Source organism: Hylobates moloch, unplaced genomic scaffold, assembly GCF_009828535.3.
Source record: "Hylobates moloch isolate HMO894 unplaced genomic scaffold, HMol_V3 SCAFFOLD_22, whole genome shotgun sequence".
Taxonomy (NCBI): Eukaryota; Metazoa; Chordata; class Mammalia; order Primates; family Hylobatidae; genus Hylobates; species Hylobates moloch.
Genome location: NW_026652297.1, coordinates 11988552 through 12004264, shown reverse-complemented (window position 1 = coordinate 12004264; position 15713 = coordinate 11988552). Strand labels below are relative to the sequence as shown.

The 15713-nt window shown below is 40.1% G+C and overlaps 1 protein-coding gene across 9 annotated transcripts in view; it reads right to left on the bottom strand.

Moving 5' to 3' along the window:
* Nucleotides 1-15713, bottom strand: part of CEP70 (centrosomal protein 70) — a 149213-nt gene that overhangs the window by 104695 nt on the left and 28805 nt on the right. For 7 of the 9 annotated variants that reach the window (XM_058433612.1, XM_058433617.1, XM_058433620.1 and 4 more), the window contains exons 3-6: nt 7086-7211; nt 5815-5905; nt 5570-5693; nt 4855-5035 (exon numbers count right to left, since the gene is read on the bottom strand). In XM_058433612.1, coding sequence (XP_058289595.1) covers nt 4855-5035; nt 5570-5693; nt 5815-5905; nt 7086-7154 — 465 coding nt within the window. In that variant the 5' untranslated portion in view covers nt 7155-7211. The remainder of the gene's footprint in view (nt 1-4854; nt 5036-5569; nt 5694-5814; nt 5906-7085; nt 7212-15713) is intronic. The other 2 variants (XM_058433615.1, XM_058433613.1) reach the window with 1 other exon arrangement.

Genomic DNA, 15713 nt, shown 5'->3' with positions numbered 1-15713 from the left:
GGTACCAAAACAGATATATAGATCAATGGGACAGAACAGGGGCCACAGAAATAACACCACACATCTACAACCATCTGATCTTTGACAAACCTGACAAAAACAAGAAATGGGGAAATGATTCCCTATTTAATAACTGGTGTTGGGAAAACTAGCTAGCCATATGCAGAAAACTGAAACTGGATGCCTTTCTTACACCTTATACAAAAATTAACTCAAGATGGAATAAACACTTAAACATAGGACCTAAAACCATAAAATCCCTAGAAGAAAACCTAGGCAATACCATTGAGGACATAGGAATGGGCAAAGACTTCATGACTAAAACACCAAAAGCAATGGTAACAAAAGCCAAAATAGACAAGTGGGATCTAATTAAACGAAAGAGCTTCTGCACAGCAAAAGAAACTACCATCAGAGTGAACAGGCAACCTACAGAATGGGAGAAAATTTTTGCAATCTACCCATCTGACAAAGGGCTAATATCAAAAATCTACAAAGAATTTAAACAAATTTACAAGAAAAAAACAAACAACCCATCAAAAAGTGGGTGAAGGATATGAACAGACACTTGTCAAAAGAAGACATTTATGTGGCCAATAAACATGAAAAAAAGCTTATCATCACTGGTCATTAGAGAAATGCAAATCAAAATCACAGTGAGATACCATCTCATGCCAGTTAGAATGGTGATCATTAAAAAGTCAGAAAATAACAGATGCTGGAGAGGATGTGGAGAAATAGGAACACTTTTACACTGTTGGTGGGGGTGTAAATTAGTTCAACCATTGTGGAAGACAGTGTGGTGATTCCTCAAGGATCTAGAACCAGAAGAAATACCATTTGACTCAGCAATCCCATTACTGGGTATATACCCAAAGGATTATAAATAATTCTACTATAAAGACACATGCACACGTTTATTGCAGCACTATTCACGACAGCAAAGACTTGGAACTAACTCAAATGCCCATCAATGATAGACTGGATAAAGAAAATGTGGCACATATACATCATGGAATACTATGCAGCCATGAAAAAGGAGGAATGCATGTCCTTTGAAGCTGGAAACCATCATTCTGAGTAAACTAACACAAGAATGGAAAACCAAACATGCATGTTCTCACTTACAAGTGGGAGTTGAACAATGAGAACACATGGACACAGCAAGGGGAACATCACACACTGGGGCCTGTTGGGGGGTTGGGGGCTAGGGGAGGAATAGCATTAGGATAAATACCTAATGCTATTTAGGTATTTACAAATACCTAAATATTTAGGTATTTATAGATGACGGGTTGATGGGTGCAGCAAACCACCATGGCACGTGTATACCTATGCAACAAACCTGCATGTTCTGCACATGTACCCCAGAACTTAAAGTATTTATAAAAAAAAAACTTAAATGTATACTTACCATATGACTCAGGAATTCCAATTCTAGGTATCTACCCAAGAAAACTTAAAGCATATGTCCACACAAATATTTGAACATACAGTTTACAAGAGCTTTCTTTGTAATAGCCAAAAACTAGAAACTAAAATGTCCATCAGCAGATGAATGGATAAACAAACTGTGATATATCCATACAATGGAGTAGTTCTCAGCAATAAAAAGGAATAAACTATGGATATATGCAACTACATAGGTGAATCTTGAAATAATGCTGAATGAAAAAAACTGAATATCAATTATATTAATAGCCCATGCCAACTGAATTGTCTTTTCCCAAAAGTCTTTCAGTATACCTCAAACATTTGCAAATTTCCTTGACCTCTTTGCATATACATACAAAACCAATGTTTCCTGTCTCCCAACTACAAAACATGCAGCACTAAACCATTCTAAAATTGGAAACAACTGTATACCAAAAATAGAAGAATGTGTCTTAAACTATTAAATAATTATTCTCCACAGGCACTTTCATCTTCTCAAGAAAGCAAAGATTGATTAGTATGGTGAAGAATAGAAGAAGCTGACACCTCAAAACATGCCACTTTGGCATAAGGATTATTCTGAGTTGAAGGCAACTAAGACGATAACACAAGAAAAGCTCTCTGCCCTTCCTTTATTAGCCTAAAGGAGGACATAAATTTGTACAGAAATTAATCCAGTGACAACCCTGGATCCTTATTAGCCCAGAGGTGGCACTAGAGGACTCTACATAACCAAGTTTACTGACTAGCCCTTATCTTCCATTAGTCCCTAATACATTTACCTTCCCACAATTTGCTTCCCTAAAGACTCAAAGTCCTTTTCCTTTGTCTTGCTACTTCTCTGAAAATTTATTGGTGGTGGCTGTTGTTAAGATGCTATAGAAGTCCAAGTTCTAGCAACCTCTTTGAACCCAACATCCATGGGTTTCTCCCATGTATATACGATATAAACATATTCATAAACTTGTTCGTTTTTCACTTGTTAGTTTTTTGTTACAGAGCCCTGACTGAGAATCTGAAAGGGTAGAAGTAAAAATATTTTTTCCTTCTCTATAATAGAATGAGATGTTTGACTAGTATGTAATAGAAATGAGGCAACCTAGCAACATTCAGGGGCAGCAATTCCTTGGGTTTGCTGATTTCTGTTGACACTCTATAAAGTACCCATCAGAGACTTAAAAAAACAAACAACTAATTTCCGTTGATCATATTAGCACAGATAGCCTTCCCCAACCCCAGGTATCCACTCCTCAATCCTATTTGCCCTTCCCCTTCTATGGGTGACTGAAGCATGAAACCTCCTCTGTACCAATTTAAAAGCTACACGACAAATCTCTGGGACCTGGAACAAAGAGCTAAAGCCACGATGAATCATTTATGACAGATGAAACTATTTGATAGAAAATACATGGCATTACATTCAAGTCACCCCTTATCAATGAACTCTCACGTATCTGTTCTTTGAAGTGCTTAAAACCCGGGTAAATTTGTAAGCCTTGTATTTCTAATAATTTAATTTTGTTATTAATTACATCTCAACCTCTCTGAAAGATAGACATCTTCCCCCAACAAAGACCACTGGTCTTCCTGCTCTCAACTCGTTCACTCAGCCAAAGACCCAGCACAGCACCTTTACAGCTTCTGATGGCTGCTTTTTCATATCAACAAGTTAATGATTTAAACAGCTTCAGATTTCCACATGCCCTATATCTAAGAGCAAGGTCAAAACCAATGCATATAGAAAATATTTCCAAAATACCCCTCCATTTAGAGAGATTTTATAAATATACTATTGATGGGGAAAGCAACCTTGTTAACAAAGCCAACCTAGGCCGGGCGCAGTGGCTCACACCTATAATCTCAGCACTTTGGGAGGCTGAGGCGGGTGGATCACGAAGTCAGGAGTTCAAGACCAGCCTGGCCAAGATAGTGAAACCCCGTCTCTACTAAAATACAAAAAATTAGCCGGGCGTGGTGGTGCATGCCTGTAGTCCCAGCTACTTGGGAGGCTGAGGCAGGAGAATCGCTTGAACCTGGGAGGCGGAGGTTGCAGTGAGCCTAGATCACGCCACTGCACACCAGCCTGGGCGAGAGCGAGACTCTGTCTCCAAAAAACAAACAAAGGCAACCTAAAAATATAGCATTCTAGTGGTAGAGGAGTTTGTCAAACAATGTCTTCTCTGAAACTATGGTCAATACCAGCAGCTCTAGTACTGCCTGCCCCAAGCTGGCACATAAACAAGGTCAGAGCACCAACTGCTTCTATCCTCATACTAGAGCCCCCTAGTATCTCTGGTTAATTCTCTTGGACTCCATGGAATTTATACTAACTCATCTGATCCTTCCAATACTGCCAGCATACACTGAGGGGACTTCCAGACCCTGCCTGATGAATACTGCTCCCTTTTAGATAGCCTGAACTCACATACACAAAGGTATATATAGTGTTGTGTCAGCAAAACCACTAAAATAAGGACTCAACGTTTATAATGATATATTAGCAAAGATCAGAAACAACTCACACAACTAAACATTAGTTACCAGCACAAGATTCATTTCCTTTAATCACAATAAACACCCAAGTTTTAATAGTTTTTTAAAATTAGGGAGTTAATTATTTAATGTTATAAAATTGCCATTTCTGTAAAAAGAACTCAGTTTTAGACATAAAAAGTTGTAGATGCCAGCCAGGTGCGGTGCCCCACACCTGTAATCCCAGCACTTTGGGAGGCCAAGGCAGGCAGATCACTTGAGCTCAGGAGTTTGAGACCAGCCTAGGTAACATGGCAAAAGCCTGTCTCTATAAAAAATATAAAAATTAGCCAGGCGTGGTGGCATGCGCCTGTAGTCCCAGCTACTCCAGAGGCTGAAGTGGAAGGATCACTTGAGCGCAAGAGGCAGAGGTTGCACTGGGCCGTGACTGCGCCACTGCACTCCAGCCTGGGTGACAAAGCCAGACACTGTCTCAAAAAAGTAAATAAATAAACAAACAAAGTTGTAGATGCCTATTAGATATCCAGTAGAGCTATCAAGTAGGCAGCTGGATATGAGTCTAGAATTCAGGGACAGGACTGGGCTACGGATATAAATTTTGGATCCTATATTAGATTGAGATCACCAAGGGAATCAGAGTATATAAGAAAGAGAAAAGATCTAAGGACTGAGCACTGGGGAATTCCAACATTAAGAGGTTAGGGAGATGAGAAAAAAAAACAGCAAAAGAAATTAGAGAATGATCAGTGAGGTCAGAGGGAATCAAAGAGGACATTCTAGAAACCAAGTGAAGAGAATTTCAAGGTAGCAGTGATAAGCCAAAAAAGGTAAAAACCACTGAATCAAACAACATGGAAGTCACCTGGGGACCATAATGAGCTGTTCTAGTACTAACTAACCATCATCTAAGAATTCATAACTCAGTACCTGTAAAGTTTTCTGCTCCTTTTGAAGATCTTTTATTTTATTCTGTTGCTGGCAAGCCCTATTTAGTGATTCATCCTCCAATTCACCAATTTTGGATTTCACACTCTGCATAATTTGTTCCAAGTCATTAGCTCGTTGTTCTTGATTGGCTGCTCGGCTTTGCTCTAGCTGAAGTTTATTTCTAAGTTAATAAAGATACAATTTCTTCATTTAGTATTAAAAATAAATCAAATTACCAAACATATCCATATAAGAATGTATTGACTTTCTAAAGTTTCTTTGCATTCTCTTTATCCAAAATGCTTGGAACCAGAAGTGATTCATATTTCAGATTTTTTCAGATTTTGGAATATTTGCATCATACTTACTAGTTAAGCATCTCAAATCTGAAAATCCAAAATCCAAAATGCTCCAATAAGCATTTCCTTTAAGCATCATGTTGGTGCTCAAAAAGTTTCAAATTTTGGAGTCTTTCAGATTTTCAGATTTGAGATGCTCATCCTGCAACAGAAACTAATAGAAGAAATATAGGGTACCATTAAACATCTATGTTAAGCTATTACCAAAAGAGTTACCTATTAAAATTTTACCTAAAAAATATTTTTTAGTTTAATATTTAATCAAAATGGGAAATTAAATTTCAAGATTGTTTTCAAGGCAGTTATTTTTAGAATGCATACAAACAATTCAAAAGAAATCTTTTCCATTTTCTTACCTAAGCTGTTGATTAGATTCTATAAGCTCCTGTATCATGTTCTGTTGATGTGATGTTTCTTCCACCAGCAATTTCAAATTCTGTCTCATCCTTTGTGATGACTGTTTGTCAAAAATGATGAGATCTACATTTAAAAAGTATATAATACACATAGTAAAAATAAAAGGCAAAAAAATTTAAGATAAAAAATTTTTTAAGGAAAAATAAACTTTTTACCTTAAGCAGCAAGAATAGGATCTAATTACCTTTGAGATCTGTTCTTTTGACTAGAGACAAAGGTTTTAAGCCATGCTTCATCAATAGCACATTTATGCTTTCCCATTCTGCTTCTTCCTGCTACAATTACATAAAGAAAGGGTCAACTTTAAGATATAAAGTGAAGAAATTCTCTCATATATAATTTCCTGCATTTTCAGAATAGAACTTTTTCTTCAAAAGTTTTAAGTATAAATGTTTATGCATATATAATATCCAAAAAACACATTTATTGTTTCTAGCAAAATTAGTAATAGAGTAGAAGTATGTAAATAAGCACAAATTGTTGCATTATACAGAATACTCATATGCAGGCCTCAATGAACAAAACCAACAACAACAACAAAAACACGTTGTAACTTCAGTGAATCAAATAAATCTAAGGTTTTAGATTTAACTAAGCCAAACCAAGCCCTGCTCAGAATAAACAGCTGTAAACTAGGCTATAATAACTGGATAGTAAAGAAAAGGTGAGTCACTTCTAAGTATCACTTTCATAATGACTAGGGTCACAAAAAAATCAAAACATACCAGACTAGTTGGAGCCAATATTTCAGACAGCTCCTTGTCAAATGGACAAGGTCTAACTATAAAAAGGAGCCTGTCCATCTGGATAACTGACTCTAACAGAATCACCCTGAAAGACACTCTCAAAGTCAAACAAGTCTTTCTTTCTGACTGTTGACTTTTTCCTCCTTTTTTTTATATCTCCTCCCACTCGTAACTTTTCCCTCATTTATGCTTTAGTCTTTCTGATCACAGAGTTTAACTACGTGGTAGACACAACTAAAATTATCATTGATGTTTGTTTTAGGAGCCAAAAGCTCTGAGTTAGTGTCTCAGAACATCTACTGTAACTCATAAAAACAAAATGCTCTATACATAATAAAGTCACATATTTTGAATGATTAACTTATACATATTGTTCCCTGATATCTCTTACATTTTAAGATAAAGTAATTGTAAATTCTGACAATAGTTGGGAATGGCATTTTCCAAAGTACATGCTACAGAACACTAGTCTAATGAAATGTTCATCGAACTAGTGTTAAGTATGTATGAAATGTTGTATACTAAATCCTCCCTTTGGAGACTAATACTGTGAAGTCTTAGAGGAATTAAATCATTTCATAGTCTTTAACCCAGCATTTCCCAAAATTAGAGAAAAGAATCCTTTTAAAGTCAAATTTTCCTGTTTGTAGATGTAGCATTCTTTGACACATATTTTGAGAAGCAATGTCTTAAAATATTTTAAGTTTACCTGTTTTTCAGTCATGAGTCTGTTTGATGGTTGATTGGAATCCTGGGGTTTAGGGGCTACCGGAAACATAGTTACTTTTGTAGAATCAAAAGAAACAGAAAGTGGCAATTAAAAAATTTGAGTTGCCTAAATGAAAAAAGACAAAAAGTGCAAAAGGAGTTAAAGAAAAGTATATTTAAAAGAATCCACTACTCTTGCAGGGCAATTCAGGTCATTCCTGTGTCAAAACTTTGTGACTTCTTAGATAGCTGATTGTAAGACTCATTTGAATAAACCCTATCTTATAACGTTCTCCTCTGGAAATAAAGCATTCTGGGATTTTACACATATACCACATACACACACATACACTCTGTCCTGTCCAACCCCCCCACCACAGAATGAAGGAAATATCTAACTGTATAATGTGAAAAGCATGTGACATTAATAAACTGTTAACTTTTGGAAGATGCTTCTTTCAGTTCTTTATGCTGCATTCAGAAAAATACAGAAGACATACTCCTCCAAACACAAGATACACTGATGAAGTATAATGCATAACTGGTACCCAAGAACAGAGGAAAGAATGGAGTAGAAAGAGCATTTGAAGAGCTAATGGCTAAGAAAAATTTGAGAATCAATGAAAGACATAAATCCACACATTCTAGAAACCCAACATATTGCAACTGGGATAGAGTAAAAAAAAAAAAAAAAAAAAAAAGAGAAAAAAGAAACAGTCAGTCAGTCATACCTAGACACTAGTATCTTCAATGTGCTGAAAGAAAATTGCTTATCTAAAATTCCAAAGCCAGTGAAAACATTCATTAACGAATAATAAAGGCAAAAGTAATATATTTTCAAATACATGACACAAAATAAATCTGAGAGAGTTCATCGGATCTGCTCTGTAAAAAATTCTAAAGAAGCTGCTTCAGGCAGAAGACTCCCTGATGGAAAAGCAGAGATGTAGAAAAAAATAGAGCAAAACAATGGGCTAGTCTAAACACACACTACATAATGAGATCCTGTGAAGTATAAAATATACAATTAAAATGCACAGTAACAGAAATATATTAGCTGAGAGTAGGGTAAATGGAGTAACAGTGTTCTAAGTTTGTTTACAACGCAGGTGGACACTGGTAAAGGTATCTGTTAACACTGGGCTTTTGTATAAGTTAAGGATGCTTGAGAATTTCTAGGACATCCACTGAAGAATCGAACAGAAGTATATAATTTTCTAACTAGTAAAGGGGAAAAACAAGACTATAATGATGCATTTTTGAAAATAAACCCAAGGGCGTCCAAGATGGCCAAATATGAAATGCTCCAGTCTGCAGCTCCCAGAGTGATTGGCGCAGAAGACAGGTGATTTCTGCATTTCCAACTGAGGTACCTGGTTCATCTCACTGGGACTGGTTGGACAGTGGGTGCAGCCCACAGAGGGCGAGCCGAAGCAGGGTGGGGCATTGCCTCACCTGGGAAGTGCAAGGAGTCGGGAGATTACCCATTCCTAGCCAAAGGAAGCCGTGACAGACTGTACCAGGAAAATCAAGACAGTGCTACCCAAATACTGTGCTTTTCCAATGGTCTTAGCAAATGGCACACCAAAAGGTTATATCCCATGCCTGGCTTAGCGGGTCCCACGCCCATGGAACCTTGCTCACTGCTAGCGCAGCAGTCCAAGATTGAACTGCAAGGTGGCAGCCTGGCTGAGGAAGGGGCATCCGCCATTGCTGAGGCTTGAGTAGGTAAACAAATTGGCAGGGAAGCTTGAACTGGGTGGAGCCCACTGCAGCTCAAAGAGGCCTGCCTGCCTCTGTAGACTCCACCTCTGGAGACAGGGCATAGCTGAACAAAAGGCAGCAGAAACTTCTGCAGACTTAAACGTCCCTGTCTGACAGCTCTGAAGACAGCAGTGGTTCTCCCAGCATGGTGTTTGAGCTCTGAGAACGGACAGACTGCCTACTCAAGTGGGTCCCTGAACTCCGTGTAGCCTAACTGGGAGACACCTCCCAGTAGGGCCCAACTGACACCTCATACAGCTGGGTGCCCCTCTGAGATGAAGATTTCAGAGGAAGGATCAGGCAGCAATATTTGCTGTTCTGCAATATTTGCTGTTCTGCAGCCTCCGCTGGCGATACCCAGGCAAACAGGGTCTGGAGTGGACCTCCAGCAAACTCCCACAGACTTGCAGCTGAGGGACCTAACTGTTAGAAGGAAAACTATCAAACAGAAAGGAATAGCATCAATGTTAACAAAAAGGACATCCACACCAAAACCCCATCTGTAGGTCCCCATCATCAAAGACCAAAGGTAGATAAAACTACAAAGATGGGGAGAAACCAGAGCAGAAAAGCTGAAAATTCCAAAAATCAGAGCACCTCTTCTCCTCCAAAGGATCGCAGCTCCTTGCCAGCAATGGAACAAAGCTGGATGGAGAATGACTTTGACGAGTTGACAGAAGTAGGCTTCAGAAGGTCGGTAATAACAAACTTCTCCAAGCTAAAGGAGGATGTTCAAACCCATCACAAGGAAGCTAAAAACCTTGAAAAAAGATTAGATGAATAGCTTACTAGAATAAACAGTGTAAAGAAGACCTTAAATGATCTGATGGAGCTGAAAACCATGGCACGAGAACTACGTGACGCATGCACAAGCTTCAGTAGCCGATTTGATCAAGTGGCAGAAAGGGTATCAGTGATTGAAGATCAAATTAATGAAATGAAGCAAGAAGAGAAGTTTAGAGAAAAAAGAGTAAAAAGGAACGAACAAAGCCTCCAAGAAATATGGGACTATGTGAAAAGACCAAATCTATGTTTCATTGCTGTATCCAAAAGTGACGGGGAGAATGGAACCAAGTTGGAAAACACTCCTCAGGATATTATCCAGGAGAACTTCCCCAACCTAGCAAGACAGGCCAACATTCAAATTCAGGAAATGCAGAGAACACCACAAAGATACTCCTTGAGAAGAGCAACCCCAGGACACATAATTGTCAGATTCACCAAGGTTGAAATGAAGGAAAAAATGTTAAGGGCAGCCAGAGAGAAAGCTTGGGTTACCCATAAAGGGAATCCCATCAGACTAACAGCAGATCTCTTGGCCAAAACTCTACAAGCCAGAAGAGAGTGGGGGCCAATATTCAACATTCTTAAAGAAAAGAATTTTCAACCCAGAATTTCATATACAGCCAAACTAAGCTCCATAAGTGAAGGAGAAATAAAGTCCTTTACAGACAAGCAAATGCTGAGAGATTGTGTCACCACCAGGCCTGCCTTACAAGAGCTCCTGAAGGAAGCACTAAACATGGAAAGGAACAACCAGTAACAGCCACTGCAAAAACATGCCAAATTGTAAAGACCATCGAGGCTAGGAAGAAACTGCATCAACTAATGAGCAAAATAACCAGCTAGCATCATAATGACAAGATCAAATTCACACATAACAATATTAACCTTAAATGTAAATGGGCTAAATGCCCCAAATAAAAGACACAGACTGGCAAAGTGGATGAAGAGTCAAGACCCATCAGTGTGCTGTATTCGGGAAACCCATCTGACGTGCAGAGACACACATAGGCTCAAAATAAAGGGATGGAAGAAGATCTACCAAGCAAATGGAAAGCAAAAAAAAAAAAAAAAGCAGGGGTTGCAATCCTAGTCTCTGATAAAACAGACTTTAAACCAACAAAGATCAAAAGAGACAAAGAAGGCCATTACATAATGGTAAAGGGATCAAGTCAACAAGAAGAGCTAACTTTCCTAAATATATATGCCCCCAATACAGGAGCACCCAGATTCATAAAGCAAGTCCTTAGAGACCTACAAAGAGACTTAGACTCCCACACAATAATAATGGGAGACTTTAACACACTACTGTCAATATTAGACAGATCAATGAGACAGAAGGTTAACAAGGATATCCAGGACTTGAACTCAGCTCTGCACCAAGCAGACCTAATAGACATCTACAGAACTCTCCACCCCAAATCAACAGAATATACATTCTCCTCAGCACCACATCACACTTATTCAAAAATTGACCACATAGTTGGAAGTAAAGCACTCCTCAGCAAATGTAAAAGAACAGCAATCACAACGAACTGTCACTCAGACCACAGTGCAATCAAATTAGAACTCAGGATTAAGAAACTCACTCAAAACTGCACAACTACATGGAACCTGAACAACCTGCTCCTGAATGACTACTGGGTAAATAACAAAATGAAGGCAGAAATAAAGATGTTCTCTGAAACCAATGAGAACAGAGACACAACGTACCAGAATCTTGGAACTAACCCAAATGTCCATCAATGATAGACTGGATTAAGAAAATGTGGCACATATACACCATGGAATACTATGCAGTCATAAAAAAGGATGAGTTCATGTCCTTTGTAGGGACATGGATAAAGCTGGAAACCATAATTCTGAGCAAACTGTCACAAGGATAGAAAACCAAACACTGCATGTTCTCACTCATAGGTGGGAATTGAACAATGAGACCACTTGGACACAGGAAGGGGAACATCACACACTGGGGCCTGTCATGGGGTGGGAGGATGGGGGAGGGATAGCATTAGGAGAAATACCTAATGTAAATGACAAGATAATGGGTGCAGCACACCAACATGGCACATGTATACATAGGTAACAAACCTGCACGTTGTGCTCACGTACTCTAGAACTTAAAGTATAATAAATACATAAATAAATAAACCCAAGGGCCAGGCGCAGTGGCTCATGCCTGTAATCCCAGCACTTTGGGAGGCCAAGGCGGGTAGATCACGAGGTCAAGAGATCAAGACTAGCCTGGCCAACATGGTGAAACCCCGTCTTTACTAAAAATAGAAAAAAATTAGCCGGGTGTGGTGGCTCACGCCTGTAATCCCAGCTACTTGGGAGGCTGAGACAGGAGAATCACTTGAGCCCAGGAGATGGAAGTTGCAGTGAGACAAGATGGTGCCACTGCACTCCAGCCTGGGCAACAGAGTGAGACTCTGCCTCAGAAAAAATAAAAAAATAAAAATAAACCCAGAAGAAGAGAAACATAAGCAGACAAGAGGTAAAACAAAGAGAAAAGTACATGGTACTTGACAATATGGTAGATTTAAATCCACATCAGTAATTACATTAATCATGAATGGCTCCAATTAAAAGAGAAAGACTGTCAAACTAGATTTTTAAAAATCAAGCTATATGCTATTGAAGGGGAAAAAAGACTTCTAAAATACTAAAAAGCCATTTAAAATAAAAACATTAAAGCAGTTAAAAGTAATAGCATAAAGAAACAATTCTGGGAGATGGCATGGCCACAGCCTAGTTTTTTTCATCTCTGCATCCCACATTAAAACAGAAGCAACTAGAGAGCAAAGCTAAAAACCCAAAAGCAATAGCAGGTCTTCCCTATATATAGGGGATTGGTTTCAGAACCACCTGCAAGTACCAAAATCCATGGATGCTCAAGTTCCTTCAATAAAATGGTGTAGTACAGTTAGCCCTCCTTATCTGCAGGTTTCAATCTGCAGTTGGTTGAATCTGTGGATTCAAAACTGGCAGATATAGAGAGCTAACTATTTATATCAAAAGCTGGTGAAAAGTTATTCTCACAAACACTAAAATATAAGTGGAGGAGGGCAAACCACTAACGGCCATAAAAGCTGCGTGGTACAAGCATCTGTGCAGGAAGAAAAAAAGCTACAGGCAGTATCTGATGGTTATGAGAATGAGAGAACTCCCGAATTCATTGGTATCGCTAATATTCACTATGGCACTAACATGAAACAGGAAGTGAAACCAGAAGGGGTTTTTCCCTTCCCTAGAAGAAAAACGGAAGATGCTGGAACCCTGTGAACACTCAAAATGGACATGTTACAGTTCCATGACAGAGCCCATGATGAGAAGAAACTTTTGGGAATAGAATCAAAATTGAGCAAGACAGGGATAAGAGAGAAGGGAAGATCCACACCACAATAGGGAAGATAATAGAAGCAGGAAGTCTCAGAAAACAAACTGCCATATTTTCAAACACTACACAAAAATATTAGAAGTCCAAGATGTTAGAAAAGCTTTCCTGAACTCTCAACCATTATAAAAGTTCAGAAAAACTAACTTTACATAAAAGTGAGCAAAGAAAAGCACTGAGGTCTAACCCCATCAAAAGTTAATATTGAAGGCGGAGCAAGATGACTAAACAGAAGCCTCCACCGATTGTCCTCCCAACAGGAACACCAAATTTAAGAACTATCTTTACAAAAAAGCACCTTCATAAGAGCCAAAAATCAGGTGAGCAATCACAGTAACTGGTTTTAACTTCATATGGCTGAAAGAGGCACCGAAGAGGGTAGGAAAGACATTTATAAATTGCCAATACCATTCTCCCCCAATCCCCCCGTAACGGCCAGCCATGTGGCGCAGAGAGAGAATCTGTGCACTTGGGGGAAGTAAAGTGCAATGACTGTGGAACTTTGCATTGAAAGGCAGTACCAACAACACCAGGAAGAACTCAACCCACTGGAGGGATCATTTAGACCAGTCTTAGCCAGAGGGGAATCACCCATCCCAGTAGTCAGAACTTGGGTTTCAGCAAGCGTTGCCAACGTGAGTTAAAGTGCTCTGGGGTCCTAAATAAACTCGAAACGCTATCTAGGCCACAAGGACTGCAACTCCAAGGCAAGTTCTAGTGCTATGCTGGGCTCAGAGCTAGTGCTCTTGAGGGGCATGTGACCTAGTGAGACAACAGCCAGGGCAAATAAAGGAGCGCTTGCATCACCCCTCCCCCAACCCCAGGCAGCACAGCTTGCAGTTCCAAAAGTAAACCTTTCCTTCTGCTTGAGGAGACAAGAGGGAAGAGTAAAGAGGACTTTGTCTAGCAGCTCCGATACCAGCTCAGCCACGGTAGGATAGGGCACTGAGCAGAGTTACGAGGCCTCCATTCCAGACCCTAGCTCCCAAACAACATTTCTAGACACATCCTTGGCCAGAAAGGAGCCCACTGCCTTGGAGGCAAGGACCTAGTCCTGGCAGGATTCATCATCTGCCGATTAAAGAGCCCTTGGGCACTGAATAATCAGCAGCAGGAAACAGGTAGTATATGCCATGGGCATTGGGTGAGACTCAGACATGCTGGTTTCAGGTGTGATCCAGCACATTCGCAGCTGTGGTGGCTATGAGGACAGACCCCTTCTGCTTGAGAAAAGTAGACGGAAGAGTAAAGAAGACTTTCTTGAGCTTAGATACCAACTTGGCCAAACTGGGGAAGGGCACTAAGAAAGCTCTTGGGGTTCCCAATTCCAGGCTTTGGCTCTTAGCTTCTCTGGACCTACTCTTGGCCAGAGGAGAAGCCCCTGCCCTGAAAGGTGAGTCCCAGACCTGGTAGCGTTCACCAGCTGACTAAAGAGCCTTGGGCCTTAAGTGAACATAGGTGGTACCCTGGCAGTACTCCCCATGGGTCTGTGGTGGCAGTAGACAAGTGGAGACTTCTCTGCCTGGGGAAAGGGGAGGGAAAAATGGGAAGAAACTTTTCTCATGGTTGTGGCACCAACTCAGCCTCAGTAGAATAGAGCACCAGGTAGGTTTCCAAGGATTCTGATTCCAGGCCCTGGCCAGACCGAGTACAGTCCCAGTGGGGCTGGCCACAAGGATGCCTGTGTCACTCCTCCCCCAGTTCCAGGCAGCTCAGCACAGAGAGACTCCATTTGTTTCAGAGAAAGCAAGGGAAGACAAGAGTCTCTGCCTGGTAATCCACAGAATTATTCCAGATCTTGTCCAAGACCTGCAAGGTGATAACTCTATAAGTCTGCAAAAACCACAGCATTACTGAGCTTGGGGTATCCCCTAACTCAGATATATAGCTGCAGTGACCAAAAACTCAGATCACAACACTCAAGTCTCTGGAAAGTCTTCCCAAGAAGGATGGGTACAAACAAGCCCAGACTACAAAGACTACAATAAATACCTAATTCTTCAATGCCCAGACGCCAACAAACATCCACAAGTATCAAGACCATCCAGGAGAATATAACCTCACCAAACAAACTAAGACACCAGGGACCAATCCCAGACAGACAGAGATATGTAACCTTTCAGACAGAATTCAAAATAGCTGTTTTGAGGAAACTCAAAGAAATTCAAGATGACACAGAGAAGGAATTCAGGATCCTATTAGACAAATTTAACAAAGAAACTGAAATAATTTTTTAAAGTCAAGCAGAAATTTTGAGTGTGAGAAACGCAACTGACATAATGAAGAATGCATCAGAGCCTCTTCATAGCATAATTGATCAAGCAGAACAATCAGTGAGCCTGAACACAGGCTATTTGAAAATACATGGTCAGAGGACACAAGAGAAAAAAGAATAAAAAACAGGCTGGGCACGGTGGCTTATGCCTGTAATCCCAACACTTTGGGAGGCCAAGGCAGGTGGATCACCTAAGGTCAGGAGTTCAAGACCAGGCTGACCAATATGGTAAAACCCCATGTCTACTAAAAATACAAAAATTAGCTGGGCATGGTGGTGTGTGCCAGTAATCCCAGCTACTCGGGAGGCTGAGGCAGAATCGCTTGAACCCAGGAGGTGGAGGTTGCCGTGAGCCGAGATCCCGCCACTGCACTCCAGACTGGGTGACACAGTGAGACTCCATCTCAAAA